The sequence below is a fragment of the Vanacampus margaritifer genome, chromosome 7 (genome assembly GCF_051991255.1).
Source record: "Vanacampus margaritifer isolate UIUO_Vmar chromosome 7, RoL_Vmar_1.0, whole genome shotgun sequence".
Taxonomy (NCBI): Eukaryota; Metazoa; Chordata; class Actinopteri; order Syngnathiformes; family Syngnathidae; genus Vanacampus; species Vanacampus margaritifer.
Genome location: NC_135438.1, coordinates 6,193,297 through 6,214,522, shown reverse-complemented (window position 1 = coordinate 6,214,522; position 21,226 = coordinate 6,193,297). Strand labels below are relative to the sequence as shown.

General features: G+C 40.0%; 1 protein-coding gene across 2 annotated transcripts in view; it reads right to left on the bottom strand.

Annotated features, from left to right (window-relative positions):
* lef1 (lymphoid enhancer-binding factor 1) overlaps positions 1–21,226 on the bottom strand; it is a 59,057-nt gene that overhangs the window by 2,802 nt on the left and 35,029 nt on the right. Inside the window, exons 4-10 of one of the 2 annotated variants that reach the window (XM_077570207.1) lie at positions 15,143–15,272; positions 10,988–11,078; positions 10,785–10,904; positions 10,197–10,359; positions 9,196–9,303; positions 6,714–6,762; positions 5,707–5,748 (exon numbers count right to left, since the gene is read on the bottom strand). In XM_077570207.1, coding sequence (XP_077426333.1) covers positions 5,714–5,748; positions 6,714–6,762; positions 9,196–9,303; positions 10,197–10,359; positions 10,785–10,904; positions 10,988–11,078; positions 15,143–15,272 — 696 coding nt within the window. In that variant the 3' untranslated portion in view covers positions 5,707–5,713. The remainder of the gene's footprint in view (positions 1–5,706; positions 5,749–6,713; positions 6,763–9,195; positions 9,304–10,196; positions 10,360–10,784; positions 10,905–10,987; positions 11,079–15,142; positions 15,273–21,226) is intronic. The other variant, XM_077570208.1, reaches the window with a different exon arrangement.

Below are 21,226 nucleotides of genomic sequence, written 5' to 3'. Positions count from 1 at the left end.
CAAAAGTATTGGGACATAATTGAGTGATTCATCAATTGTAGAAAACAAATTGTTTCTGCACTGATTTATTCATTTTGTGTCTTTCTGGTAGAATTTGCCAAAGGAGGACGTTGTCGCATTGAAAATGTGCGCTCATGCGGCCGCTGCGGCTTGCACGTTTCAGATGATTAGATGCATGATGACATCACTGTTCCACCTTGGACAGTATATATATTTTTTGTATTAAACAAAAAGTCGAAGCTTTAGTTTCGATGAAAAAGTTGTGCATTTTGAAGGGAAAAACAAAACAGTCGTATAAACGCATTACTTTTAATTAATTAATTACTACTAATTTGAGAAAAAAGTTTTACGTTTTCGACAAAAAAATGAAAAGCGCCTCGAATTGCCATTGCACAAAAAAGTAGGATATTTATTTTAGAATTTTTAAAAAATATATATATTTTTTTAAATGAAAAAAACAAAGAGACCGACTGAATATATTAAATGAAGCCATTTAGTGAAATTTTTTTTTTTTAAATAAAAACTTTTCACATGGTTCAGCATGACAATCAGTATATCAAAAGTTGTATATTAAAAAAAATATATATATAAGTGGAAAAACTTGGAAGCCAACCTGCCTTATGTGCAGACACCTCAACGGGCCTGTTGAGAAGAAAATATCTGCTGCTGCATTACAAATTTTGAGAAAAAAGTTTTACGTTTTCGACAAAAAAACGAAAAGCGCCTCAAACTGCCGTTGCACTCCTTATTTTTAATTTAGACAAAAAAGTAGGATATTTTTTTAGATGTTTTTTTTTTTTTAAACGAAAACTGGAAAAACTTGGAAGCCAACCTGCCTTATGTGCCGACACCTCGACGGGCCTGTTGAGAGGAAACCATCCGGTGACCTTTAGTGTGCACATTTCACGCCGGCTTTTTCAAAGGCGGCAGTAAAATTACGCCAGGGAGGAATAAAAATGAGCGGCTCCATTAAAGGACGCACCTGGAGCAGAAGGAGGAGGTTTCGCACACTCAGCACTTTCTCCAAATTCTTCCTTGCCCAACTCACTTTTATTTAGATTTTTTTTTTTTAATAACGTGCCACCACGAGGCCGGCCAGGAAGGGCTCGAACCTGAAAAAGTGTGCCCACAAACCGCAGGCATGTGTGGGTGTGACTAATGGGAGGCGCCGGCCTCATCAGACGCGGCAACCATGGGGGGCCCGCACAGCTCGAGTCTGAGGGGGTTGGGGGGGGGGGGGGGGGGGGTGGCGGCACGTTGAAAGAGTCTGAACAATGACTGGTCCCTTCACTGTGGTCCCGCTTGAAAGTGAACACGAGGAGGGAGGGAGGGCGGGAACGGGAGTCCAAACTTTTAAAGCGCTTTTAAGGTTCGCGCTCACGACAGTGGACATTCAAAAGCTGTACTCCCATTTTATTTAGAAAGCACCGGATTCAAAATTGGGGGCGAGGTTGGCGTAATTGAAGCATGAGAAAGCAGAAAATCGAATGAAAAAATAACAACGTGCCCCCCCTCCCTCCCCTCCTGCCTCTTGATACCCCCCGACCCCCCCCCCCCCCCTCCTCAGCATGATAAGCGTTTGGCAAGGTCCCGCGACTTGGACTCAGGAAGCGCTGGAGACATGACAAAGACCCTCATGGCGCTTAGCGCGGCGCTTGACAATGGGCCCGTGACTCGGGGCTAACGCGCGCAGGGGAGCAGTCTAAACAACAGGCCACGTGTCAACAAACACGGTCGAGGCTTTACAACGAGATCCTTTTCATGCTTGCTTCCTCTCAAAGGAAGGACGATAAATCGCAGATACCGACACATACGCGGCCACCTCATCATTGCTGATGATATTGTGCAAGTTAGATGGACTAAGGCCCGACCGATAGGGACTTTTTGAAGCCGATTCAAAAATACATAATGAACAAAATAACTTCTTTGGTCACTTAACGCTTACAAAAACAAAGATATGGAAGAAAAAAAAAAGGGTAGAACATTTGATTGCTTTACAGTAGTTTGTCCTTTAGTGCACTCTAAAAAGAGAATTGTTGAACCAGCTTAAGTTGAGAATAAAAATCGCTTCAAAATGCAACACAGAATTGAGTTTAATGTCATCAAACTTAATGACATTAAACTTAACATATTCACTTTGGATTAACTCAATTCAATCGTGTGTTACCAATTGAAGCAATTTTTTTTTTTTTTAAAGATGGTCAACAATTCAATTTGTAATCTTAAATTGGTTCAACAATTCACTTTTTAGAGTGTACAGTGAGGAATTTTCAAGTACTGTACACACACACAAAAAAAGCATGAACTGGTGAATAAACATTGCGGACATATGATGGAGAAGGAAGTTCAGCCATTCATACAGAAAAAACATCGTGTAAGCACAGCAAGCACCCTGTGCAAGTCAACGGAACAATGAAGACATATTTTTTTTACAAAAAAATAAAATAACCCAGGAAAAACAACATGTATCATATATAATTTTTGTTTGGATTGAGTTAGAATTTTCAGTTGCAATTGAGAGATTAGGTGCATTAGGTGGGTGCTCTGTATTTCTATTCTCCTTTTAAAGTCACACATGTAAAATCTTCCTCTCATCCGTCAAGTCACTCTTCCCATGATTCACATTCCCTCCCTAATTATCCGAGGTCACTTCGATGGCAGTAGTTGGGAGGTACTGGGAGGCCCAGCGACCTCAGCTTGGGGGTTATGTTGGCAAATTGAAAGGTGGCGGAGGGCTCCATTCGATATAATTGCAGTCAGGCCCCCTTGTGGCGGGACACAGTGATGACATCCTAGAGTTGTTTTTTTTTGGACCCTGGCGAGTCAGAATAAGAATTCAAATACAATTATGATCTGTTGCCAGATGAATAAAGTTGGAATTTAGAGCAATGAGTCAACAAGATGTAGAAAAAAAAAACCCTCTCTTAAGACAAAAACATTTCCGAGACCCACTTGCGGAAGATTTATTCCACAGTGGTGGCGTCCAACTCTGCGGTGGTCCCATGGTTTGTCTCGCTTACGATAACAAAGCACCCACGTCCAAATGTTAAACACCACTCGGCTCGGTCTTACAAAAAGCACACTGAGCGGAAACTCATAACACAAAAACAACTAAGAGAAAAAGAAATTCTTTTAGTTTTGCTCCCCCTACAGTTGGGAAGTGGAAATTATTTCAAGGTGCAACAAAAATTGCCTTCACATTTTTCATCCCACATTTATTAGCCATTTGTATAACTTCTAGATGCTAGCAAAAAAACAACAACAACCAAAAAACTAATTCTACGTTATTCATTACGGAATACTAATTGCTAACAGAACTTGAAGAGCTGTTGAACGCAAATTTAGTATTGATTTGGGAAACAACAAAACAAATCAATGTTACGATTTATATATATATATAAAAACATACAAAATAGTATTTTATGAAATTTTGGCTATTTTTGGTTGAAGTGTAGCGTCAAAAGTAAGAAAAAAAAAAAGCGCCTCAGATGTTAGTGTGGCTGCATGGAAACTAAACAAACATGTTCTTTTTTTTTTTTTTTGCTGGCATCTAAATGGAGCGAACCTCAAATCCAGCCCTGTGGGATCTGCATAAATTGAGGGCTCTGGGAATTGCGGCAGGATCCTCGGCATTATGCATATTGCGTCAAGGGCTGTCACCGAGAATCAACTGAGGTGTCCATCCCGCCGCGGCTAGGCGCTGCTAATTATTGGATCAGAGATAGACTGGCTTCTTAGCGCTTTGAAAGCCAACTGTGGCGAAAGAAGGAGAAGAAGGGGAAGGAGAAAGATGAGGGGGGGATAAAAAAAAGAAGAAGAGAAAAGGCAGCCCAATTTGGGGAGCTAGTGGGTCATAAATCGATGGACGGGGTGGAAACCTTTGTGGCGTTTTTGACGTAAGAGCAGATTAGTCACAAGTGACCGGCTTTTTCGGGGGTGGAATAACAGGATGCTGGCAGGGAGGTAAATACCCATCCAACCTTTTTCTACGGCGCTTGTCCTCATTAGGGCCAGCTGGAAACAGGGCCAGTCAGCTGACTTTGGGCGAGACGGGGATCGAAAACCTACAACTTTGTTTGTTTCGTTGAACTGAATTAAGTGTCTTGTCAACAAGTTGTTTGACAAATCTACTTTAAAAAAAGTTTGTTTTTTTTTAAAGGCTTCTTTCGATGAAAATGTCATAAAAAATGTGTAATAGATGTACATTATATATGTCTCTTCCTTGAAAGTATAAATTTGACTTTTTATTGAGAACAAATCTTATTGGTTGACATTCCTTTAAAAAAAAATATATATAATTGCTTTGGTCAAAATTCTACAATTTATTTTTAAATGTGGAAAAAATTTAATGAATAAAACTATTAAAATATTTTGTCGAGAATGTACCCATTTTTTATTCAAAAAGTTTTTTTTCCTCTAAGAAGTATATTTTGTTAAAAAATGTTTTCATCAAAACAACTCTTCTTGATGAAAATGATTTTTTTTTTTGCCAAAAACATGGCTTTTTTAATTTTATTTTAAATATTCGACTTTTTTGCTGAAAACTACAAACAAATACAACTCATGACATGACTTTTTTTTCTTGAAAAGGGAAAAAAAAGTAAAAAAAAAGTAAGATTTCATTGTTGAAAATTTGATACATTTTCTGTCCAAATTAAACATTTTTTTTTGGGCCAAAAAGCAATGTACTTGTTGGTTGAAAATATATACGTTTTTTTCTCAAGCATTTTTTTGTTTTAAATTTAAAGTTACAAATGTCTGACTTTTTGCTGAAAATGTACACATTTCCTGTCAAAATTTTAAATATTTTTCCTTGAAAAGGTTGTTTTTTTTCCGCTGAAATTTGGTCAAACTTGTTGGTTGACAAAACACATTTTTCTTCAAACATTTTTTTGTTATAAATATAGGACTTTTATCCTTGACAATATATAGAAAAAAAGTTGAAAATGCAAGCCTATTCAATAACATTTTTATACATTTTTGTGTGAAATCAGTATTTTGTTTAAAATTTTTCATGAAAACTTTTTTAAAAATGTAAAATTGTCTTTGTGAATGTTTTTTGTTTTGGTTTGCTGTAAATGTTTGACTATTCCATCATACGTTTTAGAAAATTTCCAAGCTTTTGTCCACATTTGCTGTCAATAATATGTGTGTGCTTTTTAAAACTTGAAGATGAAAGATGTGCTAACCAATAGTCCATATTTTGCTCACAGGAAGGGAAATACTGTAGCGGGGAAGAAACAAACAAGTTGCCAAATAATGCTCCTTTTTGAGCCCAGGTGACACTTTTTGACATTGCCTCAATCAATACATCTCGCCCTTTGTTACGACCATAGATGAGACAGCGTGAAATCTTATTAAGGCAAAGCAGCTCATAAAAAGAAGAAGCTCCTGAACGTCTGCTTGACAAAAGAGATGCGACACATGCAGACCATATGGAGCAAAGATGATGTAAACTTGAAAAAAAAAAAAACCCTGCTCTGGATTTATCCTTTTAATCAAAATAGATGAACACAGATGTTTTCTTTTTCTTTTCAAAACGCACTTCATCCACCATTGCTGCTCCAAGATACACAAACACACACACACATTTTAATGGACACAATGACTATGGCATGGACCTTTTTTAGGATTAGTCTGTTAGCTTTTTTCAAAGACAGGTGACACGTGATGACCTAATAGGAGGAGAGGGGAGGTGTTTCTTACCGTTTTCTTAGATGTACGCCGTTTTCATTCTCTGGCCCGTACCTGCAGAAAATGGCATCTCATGAGCTCATTACTGCCGAACGTACAGTTTGAAAGTGAAATGTAGTTGGGAAAAAAAACATTGCTTTTTATTTGGCTTTTCGGTGGGATGCAACCGTAGAAGCTGAATGCTGGTAGCATGCCAGTTTTGGCTGCGCAGCACAGTATGGCTAAAGACATTTTTGATGAAAGTTAGCCACGCCATGAGAAGAAACTCGCCTCTCAGACGCGCAGAAAAGTATGAACTCAACACGTGTGCTTGACTTTTTCTTGAGCTTTTGCTGTGACGCCGACACGGATGGCAACGAAGAAAAACGTGACCGTGGCTATTCAGGACAGGTAAAAAAAATAAAAATTAATTATATTCAAATAAAATATTATGTAGCACTTCCACTGTGTCAAAATGGCCTATAGATATAAGTAATAATAATTTGATAAGTAAATAAAATTGAATAAATATAGAACAAGAAAAACGTTAATAATTTAGTGGGTAAAAGTGATCAGCAATATTACTTAAAAGATACCGATTGTTGTTTTTTTTAAGCTAAAAAGCGCTATATAAATAGCATTCCATTCCATACTAAATAAAATAATTAATATTTAGAAAAAAAAGCTAATCAAAAATGACATATAAAGTAGAATATCATAAAACAAAAGTAAATAAAATAAAAGTACAGAAGCTAAGTGTAGCAACATCCCAGTAATGTGTTACGTTTGAATTTGTAGGTTGCATTTTTGGGGTGGGGGACTAGCGATGACCTCATCATGGTGTTAAAGGTAGAGCGTCTCTAAAACGAGGTCAGCAGGAAGTAACATTGAACGGGCGAAGCAAAGGCAAATCAAACGTGCAAAGCGCCGAGTCGCAGAGAAAATGTCCAGACTAATCCCAAAGGAGGACGTGAGGTAGACAAGATGGGGACGTCGTAGGGGGGACGAGCGGCGGGCGAGTGGCGGCTGCGGCGACTCACCTGCGGCCGACTCCTGGATCTTCTCCCGCTTCCGCTTCTTCTTCTTCCCCTAAAAATATACAGAGGAACGCATAAAGTGTGGCTCCAGCACTCACGCTCACTAGACCACTCTGATTGGCTGCTGCCATGTTCACTCATCCCCTGCCGGACATCCCACCGGCATCCCACCCGGACACTCCGGAAAGCCGCCGCCGCCAACAACAAAAAAGCCAAGATGAGAGGGAAAGACATCTTTTTGTAGTCGATGCTAAAGTGAGCAAAGTTGCAGCTTCCAGTTGTTCGTGGATTTTTTTTGTTGTTGTTGCCCAATCGGATTTCAGCCTTGATGTGTTGCCGTGCAAGTATTATTTTACCCAACATCTTTAGAATCCTGCATGGTGGCAATATATCGTTGAAATCGCTAATCAATCAGATTTGTGACTAACAACTCTACGTTGTCTCAAATCCTTCAGAGTGATGTCAGCGTTTTATCATCCTCTGATTGGTTGAGTTTAAAATGCGCACCAAGGATTGATCTACAAGGGAGGACGTGATTAAAAATTCCTTTTCAAGAAAACCTGGAATTTATGAGGCTGGGTCAACTCGTGACTCGATTCAACCCGGCGACATATCTGAAGCTCGCACGCACCCACATTTTCGATAGATGTAAATGCTAGTGCGAATGTCTATATATGTCCTGCGATTGACCAATCCAGTCTTTGAAGTCCCCCTTAATGGACATTAGCATTAAAACCCAATTAAAAATGCTCACCCGCATTAAGCTCAACGACAACGACGAGCTCCACGTTTTCTTCCCAAAGAGGGTGCTGAGGATTTATTGTCACCCCGGGGAGATGATGTAGGGGGGGAGAATATAGGTATGGATTCTCCAGGTTCTCAAATATAAGCAGCACTTTTGGTTCCCTGCTAATCCACTTATTCAAGAGCTAATCTGCCAGCAAAGAGGAGACGCACACATACACGGTCGGGGGTGCTCGAGGAATACTCGAAACTGACGGAGCACACCATTTAGTCCAACCCGGATGCCTCTTTTTTTTATGAGTGATTTGACTTTATTTTAGTTTTGCTATACCGTGGCAAACTTATTTTTACACTCAATATCAATATATCCTATATTAGTGAGGAAATGTCTCTCAGCAAGGTGTTTGTGTTTGGCGGCGCAGCAGCAGAGGCAGGAAAGGAGGAAGGATGCCGTCGATGTCCGAGGGGAGGCAGATAAACACCACAAAGCACTTTTTTTTTCAAATTCTTTTTTTTTTTCTGTTTTGGGCTGGTGGTGGAGTGAACGTGAGTGCCGGAGCCACACTTTCATAAAGGCTGGTGCTCATTCTCTCTCTCACTCTCTCTCACCCTCCCTCCCTCCCCCCCTTACTGACAAACAGTAGTAAGACTTCAATTTCCAACTTTTTTTTTAATCCAAAAATTTTTTTTGCCTTAAAACTATCAAACTTTTTTTTCCTGGATATATAATACATTATCTTCTTGATTTTTTTCCCCATCAAAATTATAAAAAAATATAGTTTCTCTCAAAAATACAGTATGTGACACTGGTATATTATTTTGATTTAAAAAAAAGAAGACCTTAGTTCTTAAAAAAAAGAAAATATTATGGTCCTAATATTATGACTACTCTCAAAAATATAGATGTTTTTCTAGATTTTTTCTCTCTCATAAAATTTATCAAAAAATATATATCTGATTGTCATATTTAAATAATAATAATAATAAAAAAATATGTATACTGCATATTTAAAAATTCTTCAAAATGAACCACTTTTTGGTACTATTACGACTTCAGGCTCCAAAATATACAACTTTATTCACATAATATTACTACTTCAATCACAAGAATATTTTTTTTCTTCTATAAAATAAAAAATAAACATTTATCCCAAAAATTACTTTTATCAAAATAATATCCAAATTTTCCCTGGAAACAGACTACTCTTATTCTCGAAAATATTTAACTTTATTCATGTACTAAAACACCTTTAATTAATTAATTAAACTTTAAAATCTCACTTCTTTCCTCAAAAGCTATTCTGACTTTAATATTGAAAATATATGACTTGAAAATATTCCCCTTGGTGTATTTACATTATGTATATACTGTATATTGTAGTTGTACAGTATTGTATATTATTGTACTGCCATACGCACACATTTACACAGTGTTGTGTTTTTAAAGGCTCTTAAAAAAAATCTGAACATCAAAAAACTGCGCAATCATTAGCAGGCAAATTTCACTGGCGGTGGCTATAAAAAGTGACACTTCAATCTATCCAATGCTATGAATTACACATTAGGCTGAAACAAAGAGTCGGCTCAAATGGAGTCCATTAAGCATGCAGGGGACTGTAGAGAAGACTGTGTTCCTTTTTTTTTTTTTTTAACTTGTTCAACACACACCCGCACATGCACACAGTCATGCGCGCACACATGCATACACGCACCTCTGCAGAGCTGTACTGTTGGTACTTACATAGTTGTCTCGGGCAGACCAGCCTGGGTAGAGCTGCATGTGGAGCTGTCGTTCCTTGCGAGCTAACTCATAATACTTAGCTTGCTCTTCCCGAGATAATGCATGCCACTGTTTTTAGCACAAAAGAAGAAAATTTTGTCAGTTAATGGATTGTTAGAGCTTTTTTTTTTTTTTTTTAGCAGATAAGAGAACAAAATGTTCAGTGGGTGCAGGTACAAAAGGAAGAACATGATAGTACAAAGGAGTTACCCTAAAAAAAAACAAAAAAAAACCCCAACAACAACTGTTACACTATGAGATTAAAGTTTTTCGAGATTAAAGTCATAATTTTTCAGAGAGTAAAAACGGTATTGTTTTGAGATAAAATTTGTGACTGTCCGAGAATAAAAGTCATACATTTTCAAGAAAAAAGTATAGTTTGCAATTCTAAATTTCACAAGAATAAATCCGATTTTTTTAGATTAAAGTCATCATTTTACAAAATAAAGTTGAATATTTTCCCGGTTATAGTCAGAATTTTAAAAGAATAAAAAAATATATTTTTGGAGAAAAAAATTGTATATTTTCGAGATTAACATTGTAATTTCAATAGAAAAAAGTAAGATATTTTCAAAAATAAGTGATAAATGCAAACAACTTTATTCTAAAAAATATATAACTTTATCTCTTAAAATTCCTATTTTAATTTACGATATATACTGTTCAATATGATTATTGATTGTTCTTTTTATTTTTAAATCTTATGTCTAACTGTTTTAACTGCCTGTTGGCTTGTATGTGTTTGTATTTTATTTGTTTGTAAAGCACCTTGTGCTGTGTTGCTTGAAAGGTGCTATATAAATAAAAATATTATTATTATTATTATTATTATTATAATTATAATGTTATGACTATAATCTCAAAGAATATTTTGCTTTCTAATCTAAAAAAATCTGCACCTTTGAAATGTTCATATCGAAAATGACAGCGAAAAAAAAGGTGTGAGCGCGAGCACCACCTACCCGCCGTCCCAGGATCTGATTGATGGCGGCGCTCTCCTTCAACGTGCACTCGGCCACCACGTTGGCGCGCATCTCTTTCATGTAGAGCATGAAGGCGTTGAGCGGCTTCTTGATGTGCGGTCTTTTGGGCTCCTGCTCCTTTCGCTGTTCGTGCTGTGGCTTCCTGCAAACAAAATACATATTCATTATAAATACAATTATGAATTGGTCATTTGTTATTCCTATTTGAATCTAAAGTCAGAGATCCTGGACCGAGAACACATGGACCGAAAGAGTCCCTATCTCTCTCTCTCTCTCAGCTGCTGCACTAGGGCGAAACTTTCTAATAAGACGACAGGGTGGCCGTGGCTAATGCAGCTATCAGCGATCGCCACTTCAGGGTGCTATCAGGCCGTGTTGCGGTATCATCAGGGACCAGGATCTGGTGCTGGCTGAGTGCAACACCATCAACCCAGGGGCTAAAGGAGCCCCTTCAACAAGCCCTAGCCGACAGATAAGATGGCTCACTTCAAGGGAAGGCCAGTTTGTTACTGGAATACCTGAAAGTGGCATTATGGTGAAAGAGGGGTGGTTGTGTGCGGGACTCACATGTGCATGATGTCGGTTTCGTGCAGGGGCTCGTGTTTGACCTGGGGGTTGACGATGGCCGGGTGGGGGATCCCCGTGGCGTGAGGACCAGGTGGTCCGGGGACCATGTGATGGGAAAACCTGCAACATCAGAAGTCTGGTGAGGAATTGGTTTCAAATCAAGAGCAAGACACCAAAATAGATGAGATCGCTTGATTAGTCACCATCCCAGTGGCGGCGTGAGCGGTCCCACTCCTCCCGGAGACAGCGAGTAGAAGTTGGCGATTTCTGGTCCCGGATGATGCCTGGACATTCCTACAGCAGAAACAATAGACACAAATTACGATTATGGACATCCAGCATTTAGATATGGAAACATGAACGACAAACAACATGAAAACATTTTTGATGATGTTGTGGTTATTTACATACTGTAATAGTATTAATTTTAGGACATTATCCACGTTATTCCACTAACGCAATATTTAGACCAGTGGGGCTGCATAGAACATATTATTGTCAAGAATTTTTTTTTTTTGGGGGGGGGGGGTGACTTCCCCTTAACAACAAAATGTGCATGTGAGACACAGGTAGTGTTGCTGTTCACTTGGGTTCGACACCTTGAAGTTCTACACTATAATAATATAAAGTGTGTGTGCCTTTAAAAGGTGGGGCCTGGTCTGGTGAATGATGTGGGAGTCAGTGAATGAGAGTGTAGAGTTAGCGTTATTATTTTGGCCTCAACGCTTACAACAATAAAGATAAAATATTTGATTGTACAAAAAAAAATGTTTAACTTCAAAAAGAGAAAAATCAGAAAAAAAAAACCCGCAATTTTTTTGTTGATTTTTCTTGGGAGGGGGGTTAAGTGTCAATAAATATCTTTGTCTTAAATCGTAATGTGTTTATAAAAAATGTTTTTGCCAATTAAATCGTCCAGCAGATTAATCAAATGGACTATATATAATGTATGAGAAACATTTTTCTTGATCTGCTCAATATGTTCAATGCCTTGAGAAAACTTCCAAAAAAACAAAATTGACCTGATTTGACAAATTTATTCTTGTACAAGTAATACAATTTTACACACGCCCAAAAATGCCCAGCCTGCTAAACTGAGCCCAACTGCTTGGTTGAAAGAGCATTCAAAATGTAACAAAACCTTTGCTGAGGAAGGTAAAGCGAGGTGAGAATAAGTGCTCTTTCATATGCCATAATGTGTGGACATCAACACACTCATGCACAAAGAGGGCAAATGCCTGCAGATTATCACCACGTTCTAATCCCTGATGAAGCCACAACCTTTTTTCTCCCTGCCTCAATCTCTGTGGTCTGAGGAGTCCTTCCTCCTCAGAGAGGCAGTGCGAGCGGGGGGCTTAGATTTCCAAAGCTCGTGTTGCGGCGCTGGATCTGTGGCGTGCGTAGCACTACCCCCTGCCCACTAATCCCCCCCCCCGCCCCAAGTCTCCCTAGAGCCTTCCTGAGGGCGTAGGAGGAGGAGGAGGGAGACGAGGCGCGTTAACCTTGTCACTCACACCCCCGAAGGTGACTAATCACACCCCCTCCCATTCCTGTCACCCCCTCCTCACGTTTCACACGTTCCCGTTGACACCCGGCCTTTCCTTTCTCGCCGTCAAACCATCGCCATTCCAATCAGAGTTGCCGTTTTATAAATCCATTTTTCAAAAAGACGCAGGGAGGTTTACGAATGTTCAAAGGCCCTCGCTCGACCTTCCTTCCCGCCCATCTACGCATATTACATCTCATAATGAGAAGATCCGTGATTGTTCTTCATAATTAACGAGCAGATCAAAGTGTGAGCCCGCTGAGGAGGCCCAGGACGCCATCGCTCCGTGAAGGACGGACGGAGCAGCGAGAACACAGATTTGTTTAGTTATTAAACATATAACAGTATTAGCGCTACAAATAATAATTGTGTTTTTTTAAACAAAGTTGTGTGCATACATATTTTTGTTTTATTGTGACATAAAAGTTGTACTAAGAGAATAAAGTTTTGGTAAAAAAAAAAAAATTACATTACAAGAAAAAAAGTATTTTTTGCGAAATTTTGTTCGTTTTTATGTTATGATAAAAATGTTGTAGTTTAACTAAGATCAAGTTTTTAAGACCATCAAAAGTATCATTGTATGAGAATAAATCAATAAGATGAAGAGAGACTTTATGTTGTTATTTTCGTTGATAGAGAATAAATTTGTGATATGACGCAAAAAGTCATGTTACAACAATAAACTTCTGAAAGGTGAACCATCAAGAGAGAAGTCGTAAATCTCAAAACAAATTTCAAAATCACGATAATAAAATGTGGCATTATGAGATTAAAATGTCAATCTTTTAAAAAGAGGAAAAAAAATATTATCATGAGAACAGTCCACTTATCGCAATATTATGACTTGATGACGTCGTGTAACTTTATTTGGGGGAAAAATATGATAAGACATACTACTTGTAGTATTTGAACTTTCATTTTCGTAACCATCTGGAAGAATATGCTCATGTGCCAAATACATACAGTAAACATCAACACTTGTGTTGTCTTTCTGGGTGCTCGCCAATGGCGGGGTGAGGGCTGCGTCCTTTACATGGGACAGGCTAGAAAGTGCTGATTTCAGCAAGACAAGAAACAAGCTGTGTAAAATATGCTCCAATTGTCGATCTTTGATGTATTTTGAAGACAGGTGCAAAAAAGGGCTTTATTTATATTTCTACTGTATATACGGCATATGTGTAACAACAATAGTTTGACGGGTGCAATTAAACCACCACGCTGCTCATCTCTCAGCACTCGTCACCAGCTCGAGGCCAACTTCATCAACTGTACGCGACGACGACGTTTGTGTTCTGTCCTGATCGACATGAACTATTTCCTGCTTTGCGGAACGCCTCCGATGCCCGATTCCTCTGACATATGTGGAGCAAGCACAGTTTTTCTTTAGACGTCTCAGCCGCCTTCATCTCGCTTCCACCTTGTTATTTATAGACGCTCCCTCAGAACCTCATCATCAACACCATCATCATCATCATCATCATTGCCAACATCGCCGTCTGATCACTCTGCCGCTTCTCAAGTGGAAGAAGAAAGGCGAGGAGGAGAAAAAGAAGAGACAAAAAGGTGCAGGGGAGCGGATGGAAATAAAACACGACGGAGGATTCGCCTGCCGAGCGCGCGGCGGCTGCGATGCCGAGCGGCTGTCAGCTCGGCTGGCTTGATGTTGCTACAGAGACGTGGGGGGAGGGTTGGCAAGGAGGAGGGGAAAAGGGCAGCGCGACGTCCCACAGGCGCCTTCAAACGAGTTTGGAGAAGAAACCAAGGCAAAGACGGCTCGGATGTGACAGTTTGGGAGTTTTTTTTGACGGCGGACGCCAAAGTACACTCAAGTTTATTTATAGAAACTTCACCCTTCAGCCTCTCTTTCAACCTGGAAAACATCATGGAAGGAGTGGAGGATCACTTTTCTGTTAGTTCGTTAGTTACTTGCACCAAGGTTGTCAACGGTTTTGAAATATTGTAAATTCAAATGCATTCTACTACATGGTCATTTGAATTTGATGAATTGTTCAACATACATACGAGCACGAACATCAGATGAAAATGAACGAAGCGTCTCTCGCTTTTCAACAGTCAACAAGGAAACGGTGAGTAATGCTGCGAGAACAGAATTAATTGCAACGTCCATTCGTCCGGCATCGGCGCTTCTTGGTTTCGTCCAACCCTAAACAACGCCTGATTGGTCGGTTGCAAACGTATCAGCGGGAGCGGTACAAGATGTTTTCTCCGGAGTTTGTAAACTCACAAATACCGCAAGAATTCAGCTTGCTGGCAAGGTTAGAAGCGTATGGTTGCCACGCATAGCATAGCATAGCATAGCATAGCATAGCATAGCATATAATATAATATAATATGATAAATAAAATACGGGAAGTGAAACTGCCCCACACTCTTATCCAAACGTCTAAAAATATTTTTCTTACTCGTTTTTCAAAAACTTGCTTCAGCCACAGAATCATTTCAAAAAATCAATTTGTGTGTCCGCACGGAGATGCTGAAACCCTGACATTTATATGCCACACTTAAAGTGGCGTTGTAATACTGCCCCAGCGATGTGATGACAATATTCTCACAACAATGGCGAGGAATAGGAAGCAAGCACATTTGTCAGGACTGACGACCAAGCACAACTTCTGCTTCAAAACCAAAGCCCATGTTGGCACCAAGAACATCCGACACAGTGATATCACATTATTTGTGTTTCCCAGGACCCGGTTTCAAAATAATCTCCTTTTGGGCTCCAAAAGCATGTGGATGAAAGCTCAAAAAACTGTTTCTAAAAAGTATTCCGCAAGGCGTGCGTATGACGTACCTTGTGGTTTGTTATCCTGAGGATGATGGCCGGAATGGGAACCCGGGGCGAAGTGCTCGTCGCTGTACGTGATCAGCGGGGTGAGAGGGTGGACGGCATGGGACGGCTGCACCACAGGAACTTTGTTGGACTGTGCAGGAGAAGAAGAAACAAAGGAGATTTAAGACAAGAACACACATATGAATAGTAGCAGGGTGTAAAACTACTCAATACTGAGAAAGGCTTGGAGGTTAACAGCTGATCAGCTGCTAATGGCTAACATAACAACTGATCAGATGCTAATGGCTAACTGCTCAACATTTGGCAAAGTAAATGATAAAGAGTCGTGATCCAAGCTACAGATCCTTAGTATAGAATATAGAATTTTTTTTTTTAATCTACTTAGAGGTGCAAGTAGTTTTAGGTGTGGTGTAAATAAAACAGCAAATAGCATTTCCTGACACTGTGAAGGACGACTGACTGATGCGGGAAAATGCAAACGTTATCGTTGAGCTTTTTGGACGGGCAAACACTGGTCAAATGGGAGTACGCCGGCGAGCGGGACGCAAAAGCCAGGGGTCTTTCAGACAGGAGATCAAAGGCGGTCATTAGCCAGTGAATAAGGGGAGTTCATTACAGAGCAAGGGGGGTGGGCTGGGGGGGGGGGGGGGGGGGAGTTAGAGAGGATGAGAATGGTGGGGGAGGCTTTGGAAGAGAGGAGAGATGTCTGCAGCACGCACCCTCCTTCTTAATATCATCGCTGACTCACAGCCTTGCCTTCTGACAGCTAAAAGAGTCCCGAGCCAAACCCTGAAAAGTTGTGGCCGGTCCCTCCCCTCCTGTGCCCCCCCCCCCACTCTGCAAACAGTCCTTACATGCTTCAACAGCCGTGAACACATGGTAGCGCTTAGACACGCTAAAAGTACGCTGCGCAAATGGAGCCCAGACCTGCAGCCGACCACGCCCTCACCTCCACAGGATGTAGACCACAGATCGGACAGATACAGGATGCGGAATTTGCACATTTTCAAGATTTATTTTCTCAATTGTAGATGGGACGAAGCAAGTTACAATTGACGTTGAGTCAAACTAGAGGTTAAAACAAAAATCAAAAGTAGGGATGTTTGATACCACTTTTTTTCAGTTTACAGTTGCTGCTCTATGTTAGAAAGTTTATAATTACGTTAATATCTAAGCTAATTTCCTTTAACCTAATGTATGTTAGTATTAAGCTAGCGGACTTTCTTTAGCTAAAATGACATAGCTTTGTACAACATTTTTTCAATGTTTCGCCTCTTGTTGTTTGTAAAATACAAAGTCTTAGTGTAACCTCAACGTGTTGTTGTAATTGGTCTACAGTCTCTTGACAAAGAGAAAATGAAAACAGGCACAAATGAATGCTCAAGCGCTAACAAGGTAGTTTACTAGACCGCTGACAATCTTTACATGCGGTAGGTGCTGCTCTTTTGGTCAGCAACACAGTTCAAAGGCACATATTCTACATCAGGTAAATCTCAATGGCGCACCACCAAGCAAAAAGTGGAAAAGTAGGTCATTTATGCACCTTCGGGGCATCTAGTAGAAAGCTATTTTATTGTTTTGCCTGTCATTATACGTCATTGGCCTAGATAGATTAACAAAGATGATTTGGAGTAAATAAATAATTTTTGCTCCACTCGAGTGAAATCAGATAATTTCCCGAGGCACGACTGATGATCTCTCATGGCAAAGTGGTTGGGAATCCCTGAAGTGATGACACTTAGTGGTTGTTTTTTTCCCCTGAGGGGGGAAAGGAGGAGTCTATTTGAGGGAGGCGTTTATTTGTGTTAAGTAGATGACACCACAGGCAACTAATTTGGGGCACTGTGTCTATTATGGTATGGCAAGAAAGGCTCTTTTTATAAATCTTTCTTTGTTTTGGTGGTGATTTAGTGGTGGAGTGCCAAGGCGACATTCCTATGTACTTAGCGGCCTTGGCTAGCCAGCGCCGGCTCGCCCAATCCCAACACACACACATTTGGACTCAGGGGTGATTGGAATGCATGCATTTCCCAGAACCCCTCGCAGACTGGCACAGCGCTCAATCCGTAGACCCCCCACCTTCTGGGAACGTCCCGAGAAGGGAACAGGACGCTGCTAGCGTGCGGCGTACAAGCTCCGTGACCACATGACTCTGCTGGTACGCCACACTCATTACTGGGTGGAGAATGGGGCAACTCTTCCTTACACACTGCCTGGAAAATGTTCTCGCGGAATGGAGGGCTTAGAATCAACCAGGAGATTTTCCGATTTCCGAGGTAGTGTCAGAGTTGTTAAAAATGCTTGTATCGCCAATCATCTATTTCCCATTGAAATACATGGAAATTACATGAATCCGTTTCTGCCTTACCAAGATAAAGAACAAAAATTTTGCACTGTAGAAAAAATAGCACTCCAAAATATTGCATTTCATAAAAAAACATACATTAATGACATAATTAAATAGAATGAAACAATGTTTGTCACACTGCATCAATTAAATGCCACGTCTTTCTTCTAGTGTGCAAGCTTTGGCCACATGGGGCAGTATGTGACAGAAAGTTGGCTATCGGTACTTTGAGACGTTATTAATGCTCCATTCGAGAAAAGTGGGAAGTCTGACTCGGAAATCCCACTTACAAAGTTTAAAAAAAAAAAGGAAAAAAAAGGGGGACCTTGACTTCACCTACCGACTTTGATGTCACTCTACAATGGCGACTCCTAAGGAAACACATACCCTGCGTGAATGGTAAAACACCCAAATTTGCTTGAGTATGAAATTAGATATCTTTCTTCATTCTTAAATATTTGACATGACTTGACATAACATGACATACGGGACAGTATTGCAAGAAGGCAAGTTTGCTGGAGGTCAAAATGTATTTTGAGGATCAAAACAAAAAAAACAATAAATCACTATCCGCCATTTTGATTGTTTACTTTCGCCTCGAACGCTTTCAGGTAGGAACTGGGATATTAAGTGGGATAATTCCGACCTTCCTTGAATGCAGCATAAGAATCCCAGATGTATTTTACGGAGGACAAGCCCAGCTGCAATATGATTGGCTACTACATGCAGTCCAAGCCTGTGTGCAGCAGCCAATCATATTGCAGTGGGGCGTGTCCTGCCTAGCAAGCAAGTGGGAGTCGTAACAATGCCTCAACTGCTCTAGTTCGGAATTATTATTATTAGTCTTTCTACAAAGGATAAAAGATATACTGTATGAATGTGAATAATCTTACATGGTCAGTGTACACAATCAGCTGCTTAAAGGGCTAAATAACATACATGCTAATTTATGTTAGCATTAAGATATACGCAGACTGAAAAGCTCAACTTTGGATCTCAAGGCACTACAATAGTCGAGAGTTGTAACAGTGGCAGTATTTTCTCATTTCGTTTGTACCATCCTTTTTTGATGAACCCAGTTGAAGTTCCGCTGAGACCATCTCTCTTATTTCACACGGCTCACTGTGAAGGAAAGGAATTTTCCAAATTTCAGCGGTTGTATCAGAGAGAGGATGACGCCTGAGTAACTGCTGGATTCCTTCTGTGATTTTGCAGGTACTCTGTGTGAAAGAATTCCGTCTCTTCCTCCGCACAGGTGACCGAGTTTGTTTGATAAAGGTGACAGGCTAATCCCTTCGCGTGGGAATCTCAGACCTCATTTTTGGACGGGGGCAGCCTTATTAGTAGGCCTATTAACCCTAGAAGGAGGCGACCGGTATGCGCCCTCGCCAGGGGCTACGCCTGCACTGACATTTGGCGGGCTGTGGGAATGAGATAAGAAGTGGCTGGATTATTATCTTTTTAGCTCGGGGTCGGTAACATTTGTTCAAACAATGCAGCTTGAAGAGGACAGCGACACCTACAGTGAAAGCAAAAGCCAAGGCCACACAGCACAAGCTTGTCAGATGGGATTTCAGTCGGCTTGTTAATAAACGGCCGCCCTATTGTGGTGAAGTCAACCGAGGAAAACAGTTAGGCCTCTGTGACCAATACAAAAATGTATGGAAATCTCGGTGCACATTCGCAGCCACAACAGTCCATTGACAAGAAAAGCAGATAAAGGCAAACGGCAGAGCACAACAAGTATAGATGCTTCCTGGTTTTACAATGTTTCACTAACCTATTTTTTATTATTTGGCGCCAACAGAATGATTAAAAATAAATAAATACAGTAAGATTTTTCAACAGAATGAACGCGATTGCCTCGTGTTATTTCAACGTGAATGGATCTATTAGATGCGAATGAGACTGGGTTGCATGCAAATTCTACTTGATCTTACAAACATGCCATTATTCATTATGTTTGATTTAAAGTGGAAGTCAACCTTAAACATTTCTTGGCAATAACATGTTATATGTGACCACACTAGTCTAAATATGACATTCTGTTTAATATTACATTTTTGGAATATGAGTTATCAAAATCCCGCCATTTTTATCCATTTCAGGGGCGGCCATTTTGCCACTTTGCTGTTGACTGAAGATGACATCAATGTAGGCAACAACCAATCAGAGCTCACCTGTTTTCTAAAGCTGTGCTGTGATTGGTTGTTACCTGATACCTGAGCAACATTGATGTCATCTTCAGTCAACAGTAGTGTTCATTTCACCAACAAAAACTAAACAAAAATAATGTAATCAACACACATTTTTCACCCGACTTAAACTAGACTAGACTAAAACCGTCATTAATAAACAATAACTGGGACAACTTCAGTATGCATTTTCATCGACTAATGAAGACAAGACGAAAATGTACTTAACTTAATAAAAACTGGACTAAAATCTACGGACATTTTAGTTCATGAACAAAAACAAGACGAATATTATATGATTTTTAAAAATCTTGTCTCTGCTAATCTGTCACGTGTGTGACACTGTCATGTGAAAAAAAAGTTTATTATAGTTATAATTTAACATTAATCCACGGCTATAACGTTCCGACAACTGTAATTGTGTGTGAAGTTGTTTTTCATCAAAGAGATGAGAAAAAATATTATGTAAAATAGTTTTAGATCCGAAACGTTCAACATAATCTGCTGACAAAAAATATACAGGGGTAAAAGGATTGTCCTGACTAAAACTAGACGAATAAAATTATGTTTTCTTGGACAAAAATATGGACTAAAAATGGAGTAAATAAAAACGGGATGAGGTTGACTAACTGTGACAAGCGTGACTAAAATTGGACAAAAACTGAGACTAAATTTTAAAATGGCGGATAAAATGAACACTAGTCGACAGCAAGTGGCAAAATGGCCGCCCTCTGAGATTGATAAAAACGGCTGGGTTTTGCTGCTTAACTCATATTCCACTAACTCAAGATTAACCCGAATACCATACAAATATCAGAAAGTGTTTTTAGTGTGGAAGGCCATTATTTTCACATTTTCAGTATATAGAAAAAAAAAGGCGCCTCCTATCAAGCAGCATGGGAATCCGCCTTCTGCCGCCAACTCTGTTTATGAACCAGCTCGCATGCTTTCCGCACACTCTATTGTCGCTGCAGGCGCGAGTAGTCCTCATTGCATATAAATTACAGAAGTGGGAAGTGATTATTATAAAAAAAAATAAAAAAATCTCCCTCCTCCTTCTCCACTCAACAGAAGTGGTATAATTGAGTACAAAAGCTGTGCTGTGCGACGACGGGGGAGAAGCCAGTTACTCAACGCTGCAAAAACGTGCGTGTGGATTCATGCTCGGCAACTATTGCAGGAAGGTTGGAATCAAACACTGTCAAAAAAAAAAAAAAAGGATAGAGAAAGGGAATGAAATGAACCATTTCCTTCCCCACCCCAAATGGAGCCGGTGTGCCAAGTGTGTGGTTGCCCGTGCTGCAACTTTCTGGAGCGGCTCCCGCAAGGAAGCCGGCCCCTTGCCAGCTTCAGTTCCGCACAATGAATTTCCTATATACATAAAAAAAAAAAAAAAAACACCACATCTGAGCACTTCTGCTTCTGAAGGGCCGGCCAACGCTCGATAGGAACGTCCAAATTCAATGTTTTCCTTGTCAATCCTGGCCGCTGCGCCTCTCGTTCTCTCGTGGAAAATACGTAGAAAAAGATCCCAGAGCCTGT